The sequence below is a fragment of the Somniosus microcephalus genome, chromosome 1 (genome assembly GCF_052327205.1).
Source record: "Somniosus microcephalus isolate GS21.2 chromosome 1, FLI_Smic_1.0, whole genome shotgun sequence".
Taxonomy (NCBI): domain Eukaryota; kingdom Metazoa; phylum Chordata; class Chondrichthyes; order Squaliformes; family Somniosidae; genus Somniosus; species Somniosus microcephalus.
In genome coordinates, this window is record NC_140987.1 from 215,487,342 (window position 1) to 215,498,735 (window position 11,394).

The 11,394-nt window shown below is 40.4% G+C and overlaps 1 protein-coding gene across 1 annotated transcript in view; it reads left to right on the plus strand.

Annotated features, from left to right (window-relative positions):
• Window positions 1-10,937, plus strand: part of map1b (microtubule-associated protein 1B) — a 127,448-nt gene extending 116,511 nt beyond the window's left edge. The window contains exons 6-7 of the mRNA XM_085989950.1: window positions 56-294; window positions 4,517-10,937. Coding sequence (XP_085846076.1) covers window positions 56-294; window positions 4,517-4,672 — 395 coding nt within the window. The 3' untranslated portion in view covers window positions 4,673-10,937. The remainder of the gene's footprint in view (window positions 1-55; window positions 295-4,516) is intronic.
• The last annotated feature ends 457 nt before the right edge of the window (window positions 10,938-11,394 follow it).

Sequence of the window (11,394 nt, forward strand, 5' to 3'; positions counted from 1 at the left end):
GGTATCAATTTTTGCAATGTCATTATAGTAAAACATTGAATCCTTTCTATTTAAGGTTCCAGCGGCAGTAAGGCAGCAGGCATGCCATCGGTGCCCCCAGGACCTCCTATGTACCTTGACCTGGTATACATTCCAAATCACTGCAGTGCCAAGACTGTGGATGCAGAATTTTTCAAACGAGTGAGATCTTCCTACTATGTAGTGAGTGGAAATGACCATGCAGCTGAGGAACCGAGCAGGGCTGTGCTGGATGCTCTCCTGGAGGGCAAGTCTCAGTGGGGCAGCAACATGCAGGTAAGGTTATTGACTCTTTCTTTCAAAATATATTTTATAATTTTTACAATTTTCAGAATGAATCGCAGTTAAATAATATATTTACAATGTTTAAATTTTTTACTTGCACTGGATATAACTATTTTCCATTTACGTTACAACAACAACTTGCATTTATATAGCGCCATTAATGTAGAAAAACATCCCAAGGCGCTCCACAACCACATTAATCAGACAAATGCCATGAGGACTTGTAAATGGATGAGCAGTTTGCTCACCTGAAACAGGCATATGGCTGCTTTTCTATACAGATTGGGGCCCTAAGCCAGGTGTAGGACTACTTGTGGAGGTGGCTAATGTACCAGGTTAAATGTTAAGCTGTGGAGACTGTCTGGGATCTACTGAAAATAAGGTCTTGAACAGCTTAACCAGCAGACCACTCAAAAAATAGCTACAAATCATTTTAAAAGTTATATATTGTGGGCCTCTGCCCGCCCATGCTTGTCAGTTTCCACTCCCCCACCCCGCCCCCCCCCCCCCAGCCCTTGGCTTTACCTTCCCCCCCACCGCCAAGGACCCAGCTGTGGACCAGCTCAGCATTGGAGCTGGCCAGAATTTGTCAGGCCATGAGGTGTGAGCTGTATTCAGGACATCTGTTTGGTGCTCACAACTTGCTGCTTTTATTCAAATGCGGCCCGATGCCGAATTTGGCTTGTGCCTCAGGCCAGCACAGACCAGCACGCAAAGCAATCGCTTCACTGACTTGCCACCCATTTTTGGCACAAGTCCAATTTCTGCGATTGTGTCTTGACATCAAGAAGATGGCCGTGTATCAATGGGGGAGTGAGTTTGAAGGGCGAGGTTGACGATGGAAGAGAGGGCAAGGAAGTCAGCTCGGGTGAGTGAGTGTGAGTTCCGATGGGGATTGAAATCACCCTAGATGTGGACTCTTGGTGCAAAAACCTGAGGACAGATATGAGGGAAGAAAATTCTGAGAGGAAAGCAACTGTGAATCATTAGATGAGGAGGATCTTGAAGAGGTGTGAGGCCTGCAAGAATCAAGCGTTCAAAAGAGGAGGAGCTGGAAGAATGAGTAAAAGGTGGTATTTGGAGATGACTGCTGTTCCACCACCACAACAATTAGAGCAGGGGACATGGTGGAACATGAAGCTAAGCATAGCGACCTCAAAATCAGTGATGCAATAGAAAATATTTAACTAATGTAAATATGAAAAAGAATCATTGGTAATCCCTGTTTAGTATCTTCTAACAATAGCGATTTTGTTCATCAGCATCATTTGCACGAACATACAAAAATGATGGGCAGAAAAAGACCATCTGGTCCATCAAGGCTGCACAGTCGTGATGCCTGAAGCATCATGATTAGACACCCCCTAGCCACCAGCAGCCATGTAATCGCCTTTGAGAGGCAAAGAAATGTTTAAAACCCCATAGCATATTAGGGGAAAAAATCCTGGAAAATGCATCTCTGACCCCCTTAGGTGATCAAAACTAGTCCAGGAGACCACATTGACCCTGGCCGGCCTCGCACTTTGTACCCTACATAAAGTTGAGCTCATCCAAAACTCTGCTGCATGTATCTTAACACCAAGTCCAGTTCACCCGTCACCCCTGTGTTCGCTGACCTGCATTGGCTCCCGGTCTGTCATAGTCTCACAGTCATAAAGTTATACAGCTCAGAAAGAGGCCCTTCGGCCCATCGTGTCTGTGCCGACCATCAAGCCCTGTCTATTCTAATCCCATTTTCCAGCATTTGGTCCGTAGCCCTGTATGCTATGGTGTTTCAAGTGCTCATCTAAATGCTTCTTGAATGTTGTGAGGGTTCCTGCCTCTACCACCCTTTCAGGCAGTGAGTTCCAGATTTCAACCACCCTCTGGGTGAAAAAGTTTTTCCTCAAATTCCCTCTAAACCTCTTGCCCCTTACCTTGAAACTATGCCCCCTGGTTATTGACCCCTCCAGTAAAGGGAAATCCATTGGTAGGATAGGCGCACCAACGTCAGTGTTCTTGCTCAGGCTAACATCCCCAGCATCGAAGCTTTGACCACGCTCAATCAGCTCCGATGGACAGGTCACATTGTCCGCATGCCCGATACGAAACTCCCAAAACAAGTGCTCTACTCGGAGCTCCAGCACGGCAAGAGAGCCCCAGGTGGGCAGAGGAAACGCTTCAAGGACACCCTCAAACACTTTTTCAAGGAGGCTAACATCCCCATCGACACCTGGGAATCCCTGGCCCAAGACCACACAAAGTGGAGGAGAAGCATCCGGGAAGGCGCAGAACACCTCGAGTCTCTTCACCGGGAGCAAGCGGAAGCCAAGCGCAAGCAGCGCAAGGAGCGCACGTCAACCCAAGCACTCCACCCACCCGCCCCTTCAACCACCGTCTGCCCCACCTGTGACAGAATCTGTAGGTCCCGCATTGGACTCATCAGTCACCTGCAGACTCATTTTTAATGTGGAAGCAAGTCATCCTCGGTTCCGAGGGACTGCCTAAGAAGAAGAAAGGGAAAAGTTCCTTTCTATCTACCCTATCTATGCCCCTCATAATTTTGTACACATCAATCAGGTCCCCCCTCAGCCTTCTCTGCTCTAAGGAAAACAACCCCAGCCTGTCCAGTCTCTCTTCATAGCTGAAGCACTCCAGCTCAGGTAACATCCTGGTGAATCTCCTCTGCACCCTCTCCAATGCAATCACATCCTTCCTCTAGTGTGGCGACCAGAACTGCACACAGTATTCCAGCTGTGGCCTAACTAGCGTTTTGTACAGCTCCATCATAACCTCCCTGCTCTTATATTCTATGCCTCGGTTAATGAAGGCAAGTATCCCATATGCCTTTTTTACCACCTTATCTACCTGTCTTGCTGCCTTCAGGGATCTATGTACATGCACACCAAGGTCCCTCTGATCCTCTGTCCTTCCTAGGGTCCTACCATTCATTGTGTATTCCCTGGCCTTGTTAGTCCTCCCAAAATGCATCATCTCACACTTTTCAGGGTTAAGTTCCATTTGCCACTGTTCTGCCCATCTAACCAACCCATCTATATCGTCCTGTAGCCTGAGGCTTCCCTCCTCGCTATTTACCACTCCACCAATTTTCGTGTCATCTGCGAACCTACTGTTCATACCTCCTACATTCATATCTAAATCATTAATGTACACTACAAACAGCAAAGGACCCAGCACCGATCCCTGCGGTACACCACCGGACACAGGCTTCCAGTCACAAAAATAACCTTTGACCATCACCCTCTGCCTCCTGCCATTAAACCAATTTTGGATCCAATGTGCCAAATTGCCCTGGATCCCATGGGCTCTTACCTTCTTGATCAGTCTCCCATGTGGGACTTTGTCAAAAGCCTTACTGAAGTCCATGTAGACTACATCAACTGCACTACCCTCATCCACACACCTAGTCACCCCCTTGAAAAATTCAATCAAATTGGTTAGACATGATCTCCCCCTGACAAAGCCATGCTGACTATCCTTGATTAATCCTTGCCTCTCCAAGTGGAGACTAATTCTGTCCCTCAGAATTTTTTCCAATAATTTCCCTAGCACTGATGTTAGGCTCACTGGCCTCGATGTTAAAATTCTCACCCTTGTTTTCAAATCCTTCCATGGCCTCAACCCTCCCTATCTCTGTAACCACTTCCAGCCCTACAACCCTCTGAGATATCTGTGCTCCTCCAATTCTGGCCTCTTGCACATCCTGATTTTAATCATTGCACCATTGGCGGCCCTGCCTTCAGCTGCCTAGGCCCTAAACTCCGGAATTCCTTCCCTAAACCTCTCCACCTCTCTACATCTCTCTTCTCCTTTATGACGTTCCTTAAAACCTACTTCTTTGACCAAGCCTTTGGTCATCTGTTCTAATATCTCCTTAAGTGGCTCGGTGTCAAATTTCGTTTTAAAATTCGCTCCCGTGAAGCCCTTTGGGACATTTTACTACATTAAAGATGCAATATAAATGCAAGTTGTTGTTGCTTATATTAGCTGGTATTTCAGCTATCTTTTATAAGATGTTATCTCTGCCTCAGCCAGGAACTGGTTCAGCTCTCTTTTGAGTGGTTGCAAAGAGTCAGCACTCACTGCACCAGCTGCCAGCTTGTTTCATGGATCTATTATCCTCATACTAAGGGAATAGTGAGTAGCTGTGACTCTGATTGTTTAGTAGTTAGTAGATGGAGTAGTTTCACCATGGTTTTGTGTTGGATTATAGGTTACCCTGATCCCAACCCATGATTCCGAAGTCATGCGGGAATGGTACCAGCAAACTCACGAGAAGCAACAGGACCTCAACATCATGGTACTAGCAAGCAGCAGCACTGTCGTCATGCAAGACGAATCGTTCCCTGCGTGCAAGATCGAACTGTAACTGGGAATCCCATAAAACCAGAACATTCAACCAGTTGTCTAAGGGGAAGCACTCAAATGGAAATTTTAAAAAAAGAGGGAGAGCAGATGTAAATCAATGTCTGCTGAATACTGTACGATAGATTTGTTATACAGGTCACTAGCGTGTAACACTTTCCAGACTATTTAGTTCCTATGCTAAGGCAAAACTTTCGTATTCCTAAAAAAATAACAACAGGGTTTAAAATACTTGGAAATGCCAAGCTCGGAATCCATTACACTTGTGGTGTGGTTGATCCTAGTTCAGGCTCTTTGTGTTTAGAAAAAACTGATTCAGTGAAAGAAGGTTACATGATTCTTACCTGTGGGAACAACTTTTACACGGCAACAAATCGTCACAAACTGTTAACAACAATAGTTTAAAAAAGTGTAAAATGTAACTTTTTAATGACTATAATGTTGTGCGAGGCAGTATACAACTTTGAACTCCACATGGTAACACAATATCTTTAACATGTACTAAACTCACAAGTATTTTGAACCCTATTCACATAACCAGCCCATCCCCCCCATAAATATGCAGAGATATTTAACTAAGGCATGTTCCCTGTGTACCAGCTTCTTGACAGATTTAATTCTGCGTTTGAACGTGGCATATTGCCATTAAGCCTTGATAAAACTGCATGCTTAAAAAAATGACAGCTAATATACTTAAGCAGAGACCAAAGGAGTTGGGAGTACACATACTAGTCATTTTGCCTTAGACAGTGACTTGAATGTATTGTGATCTAGGTTGCACTTTTTTTTTAAATGGGAAGTGTATGAGGCAGACAACAGATCAGTAGTGAAGATCAGTGTAGGACGGTAGTTTGAGTAGTGCTGTGATGTGTGTGGGTGTGGATGTGTCTGTATGTGTATGCGACACCATGATTTCCTTGAGACCAGTCATAGCAGATGTGATGTATACTTTTTTTTCCAAAAGTAATTGTTTTTAGCAACCACAGGATCAAGTGAAATTGGAATATGGAAAAAGAATCACTACAAGTGTGTAGAGAGTTTTATTTCTTTGTTTTGGTTATGTAACATGTTATTAGTAGGTAGCCTCCATTCTTTTTGAATGAATTAATTTTTTTTTCAGCCAAAAAAAGCCAAGTAAAGGTTCACTAGCTGGGTGCATTATGTTGACTTAGATAGAAAGGGTGGTGGCTCATGTAACTAGCTAAATTATTGACCATTTATAGGTCAAAAAATGATCTTGCTAGAATCCTTATAGCTTACCTTTAATAGTACGACATCCAAGTTTGACTCGGTCTGGCAATGTGCAGTCACTGGTGTAATACTGTTAATGTACAGTCCAAATTTGAATTCATTCTGTTTTAATTCACATTTGAAAAAGATCCAACAGTGGAAAAACATTTTGGTATATCTTCTTCAATAAGTTTGTACTTGCAAAGCATTTGTAATGATAAAACTTTTGAGTTGTTTTACCTTGAAACCCACACACAAGTTGTACAGGTGTAAGTATAAGTGTACCAAACTATGTGGTGAACAAAATTGTAGTGTTTGTGTCATGGAAGGAATCAAGAAGTGTTGAGTGCATTTCTTCACAGCGTTGTTTTGCTAGAAGGTTAAAACCAGTCAATCTTTGAGTTGAAAAGTGAGGGAGTGCAGTGTCAAAACCTGGGAAGCACTTAAGATTTTTTTTAAATTATTTTGGTAAAGAAAAAATGTGTGCTGCATGTTTTTGAGCAAATAAATAAGCAGTTTCATGTTGTATAAAACTGGATTCCCGATAGGAGATGGTGCTGTTGGAAATATTGGGGGAGTTTTCCGAAATCAACTTGTACCTTTAACAAAACATTAAAATGTGTATGTGGATGATGATAATGATTGGTTAGTTGAAGACTAAAGTAATGCTAGAAAAATTAACACTATTTCAAATCAAAGTTATTTCAAATGGTTTACCAGCAGTTCATCAGTGAATTAGGTACTTGCAATGAAGGTTTTGGGGATTTTTCAGCAGTATGATTGGAGTCCACATAAGCCATTTTAGGCATCTAAAATGATTGCAAATACCCTCCCTATGAACGTTAGTCATAATTTTGTTCCTACTTGTGAACCTTTCCTAGAAAATCTTGCAAGGAAGCTCGTGTATATTTTTGAATACTATATTTTTGTGTTGAGAATGTATTTGGTGTATATTTTAGTAAATATATTTCTTTGTTGAAATAGGGGAAATTAATTTTAGGAGAAACGCAAGTCAACAAATGCCTAAATGTTCAAGTGAAATGCATTGAGAACTACAGTAGTTGTGTTTTAATCTGATAAACGGTAGCACAGTATAACACTCAATGCTACACAAGATGTGAATGTGCAGCGTTAATGATAATCTGAAGCCCATTATTTTCAAATAGTCTTGATTCATTCTTGTATGCTTACTATTCCAAAGCTTGCAGTTTTCCAGTTAAAAATCCTTATAACTGAGAGCAGAATACCATGTAAATCTTTGTGACAAGAATGTACTTTTCTTTTATACCAAATATGACAGCTGTTTCTTTGCTGTAATACTTGCATGTTTCCACCTCCAGCTGAATGTGCAGAATTGAAATCACATTGGATTGAAACTGTGGTATCATGTGTCATTCAGATTTGTGGATGCTTTGTTGAGATTTTTGATTGGGTTTAAATATTGTGGCCTCCAACTATTTTGGTGAAAGGCAGTCATAACATGTAGATAGTGTTGTGCACCCCCTGCCAGAATTCCTTGAGAGATTGTTATTTACAAAAGTGGATCATTACTCTATTTACATAATGGGATTTCTGCCCGGACACACAAAAATTAATCAGTGCACAGAAAAAATATGCATGAGGACAGTGAAAACGTACTGACTTCTTAGTAACCCCTCACATCTGATTTAACTTCCTTCACCATTGTGGTCCAAAAATGTCCACTGTTGGATCTAGTTAATGAACCTTAGTCAGGAATTAGATGCCCTTTGACCCCCACTGATTGTAACTTTGCCAGATGTACAACTTAAGCAGCTGCTTCCCCACAGATATGACCTCATTTTTGTATAGTACTTTTTTTTAAAAGCTGATTATTTTATTTTTAAATACTTTGTGAACAAAAGTGTGATGCAAAATTGTTTTAACAGAAAATGAAAGCACCGTTATGTTTGCACTGTTTTTGTACACAGCTTTCCTAATGTGGCAGGCTTCATTAGAATCAAATTTTATTGTGTTGCTTCAGACACCGAACTTATGCAATATTACATTTGTATTATAAAGTTTTGTTATTGTGGTATTTTATTTGAAGATATTGTTCCAAGTAGGTTATTTAAGAAGCATTAATGAAGCACATGGTTTTAAATTATTTGTTTTTGCTATTTAAAAAACACCTTTTTAATTTTAGCTTCTATGATTAATGCCAACATTTCAATTTTAAGTAAATTTTAGATACTCTAAAGGTGTTTGTTTTGTACCTGTATGGTTTAATGCTAACTAAATTAAAGGCTGTACTTTTAAATGATAGTCTCACCCTAATTATAATTATGTAGAAGTTTAAAAAGTCAGTGACCATGTACTTTATATTAGGCTTGTTTGAGCTGCTCAAAGGTGCTGGTGTTAGAAACTGTACATTATACTACAGGGTGACAGAATTCAGCTTTTACACAACGTGGTCCTATTATCAGCCACGCTGTCAGGACGAAGGGCCAAGTGAAGTCTCCGATACTTCCCCACAAGACAGCATTTTAAAAAATAATCAATAAATGAAGCCCCGAGCCACTCTTGCACATCTCCTACTAGCTGGCTCAAGAGCAGTCTAGTAAAGGCTAGGTGCAGATAGTTGGGGTGGTGGTTCAGGTATCTTACAAAAGTGACGCCATGCCACCTTATCTTCTTTCCTTGTGCTCATTATGTTGCTAAGTAGCATTTATTTTTTAGAATCGTGGAGAGATACAAAAACAGCAAAATTCAAAAGATTCAAGAAAATCGTTTGAATGATTCTTCACACGGGAACATCCTTAGCACAGCTCTGAAGACAGACAAAACATGAAAAATGTAACTGCCCTGTTTCATACGCTCCAGTTTCTTGACACTAGTAACTTTGCTGTGTTCAAATAAGTTGGTACAAGAACACTTTTGAAGATTTAGTTCCATTATAGTCCATAGCTTACTGACTGTACAAAATTATTAACCAATTTTTAAAAAATCCCTTTTCTAATTGGATAGCTCTTTCAAAGAGCCAGCACAGGCCTGATGGGCCAAATGCCTCTTTCGTTGCTGTATGATTCTAGTCTAGAACCAATGGTTGAATTTAAAAATATTGTAAGATAAGCTGTTTTAATTTATGTTTATGTGAAGGAGTTTGTTATGACTGTTTCAGATAAATTGCCCTTCCCTACACTTCTTTGAAACCATAATGAAACCTCGAGCAGATAGTTGTGTTATCATGGGATGAGTGTTGAGAGAATGTGCACGTGGCATGCTGTTTTATTGGTGTCCCTGTGTAAAATGTTTGTGGAGACTTGCTTCAAGTTCATTTAAGTGTGTCTTTACACCTTCTCAAATAGTTCTGGTTGAAGAGGCATGTCATTTGCCCAGAACAAGGTGCATATATGCACGGAGTGGTGTGTAGCTTTTCCTAATGGTACACACTTTTTGACACGGGGTGCAGTTCTTCAAATGCATTGTTGTACTTTTAAAGCTTACCTTTACACAGGTCCCTTCCCCTGCTCTTTTTTTCATTAATTTCTACTGAATAGTGATGGAATGTTTTGTAGCAACCATTTTTTCTTTTTAAAAATAAAACATCAAAACCTGGCCTTCGGAGGAGTGTTAAATTGCTGTAAAGCATGAAATTAGGATGGGGGCAGCAAATATGGAAGAGGGGGTAAAGGCTGGATGGTCAAAGTCAGCTTTTTGTAAAAAATAAACAGCAAGTTGTATTTGATGATTGCACCCTTGTTTGTTTCCTGTTTCATGTTTACATTTCCTGCAGACAAAAAGGGTAATTTTACTGAGTTGGACAAATCATGTGTAATTGTAAGATTGCACTGTGGTACTAAATGTCAATATTAAAGGAACTTGGTAAGAAGTCAAACTCTGTGCCGTGGCAAGCATGGAACCTCTATGGTAGAATTTATGGAATGAGTTTACCTGAATTTGGCTATGTATTGTACAATTACTTTTTCTGTGTGGTATTTTTGAAAGACTTCAAACTCACAATGTCAGTAAGGTGAAAATGATTGCGTACTTATTTCTGATGGTTTCCAAAGGCCTTGAGGATCAAAGAACAAGCCATGATGAATTGCCATAACTAAGTGGGTTTGAACATGTTACATTCCAACAACCAACCTTTTTTTGAAATAGACAATCCACTGATATCCTGCCATAGTTAACTTTCTTCCAGATTTATATACTGTATTCCAAACTAACGTACTGGGTTCTGGTGATACAATTGTTCACAATCCACTTGCAAGTTTAAAGGTCGCAATGCAATTCATTCCCACCTTACCACAAATGTGCCCATTATGGTAGTCTGTGGATCAAAAGGGTATGTGTTGTGAAGTTTGTTTTAATAAAAAGAAAAATTGAGTACATTAAAATTGGGATAGCAACTGTGGTGAGGGAACTTGCTCACTTGTAGAGATCAGAATGAATGGGTGTTTGGGGTTTCGAGTGTTTTTTAAAACAAATCTCATTGTAAAAGTGTTTCGACACATTGAATTATATGTGTGACACCATTGTGTAGCTGTGACTTGATGATACTTCAGCTGATTTACTAAGTGATGCTGTTTATGGGATGTTTGTGACATTACAAAGTAATAGTGACCAAAAACTGTTCATGCCTAATGCCCGGGTAAGTGACTGCAACCAACCATGTGACTGTCCAAATTTACTCTCATCCCTAATTCACAGAAGTTCCGCTGATGACTTGTAAAAATGAATAGACTGCGAGCATAAAGAATCTGCTTAAACACTTGCATGCAGTTTTATCTTCCAGATATGGAAAGCACCAGCCTTACAGCTGGCTGAGCAGCAACTCACAATCCTCCCATTATCTGAATAATGTTTTATGTGTCAAACTGCAGCTGTGTATGGTATTTGTGTCTTATAATCCTGCAAACTTCTATCCAGTCATATCTAATGTAGAACTTAGTTTTCAGTGAAAGTATTATGTAGTGCTTTTCAGATATTGTGTGCAATATCCCCTGCCACTGGAGTATTTGATGTAAAGGGAACAATTAAATTAAAACCCACAATAAAATGAAATATGACAATGAGTTGTGGTTATTTTTTTCCCAGCAATGTTTCTGTGATGTGCAACAAATATGAGAAAATTACATTTCCCATCTGCTGTCCCAGTCTATAGTTATTCTAATGATAAATTTGTACAAGGCAGTGGTTATGCAACAGTTAAAGCAATGTGTGCAGTTTTGGCCACCAAATTATAGAAAGGACATTAAAGCCATAGAGATATAGCAGAGATTCAGCAGGGTGATACCAGGGATGAGAAACTATCATTAAGAGGAGAGACTTGAGATTCTGGGACTATTTTCACTGGAGCATAGAAGATTGAGATATAATAGAGATTTTTTTAAATTATGAAGAGCTTTGCTAGAGTGAATAGCGAAAGATATTTTAGAAACATAGAAGATAGGAGCACGAGTAGGCCATTCGGCCCCTCGAGCCTGCTCCGCCATTCAATGCGATCATGGCTGATCATCCAAATTCAGTACC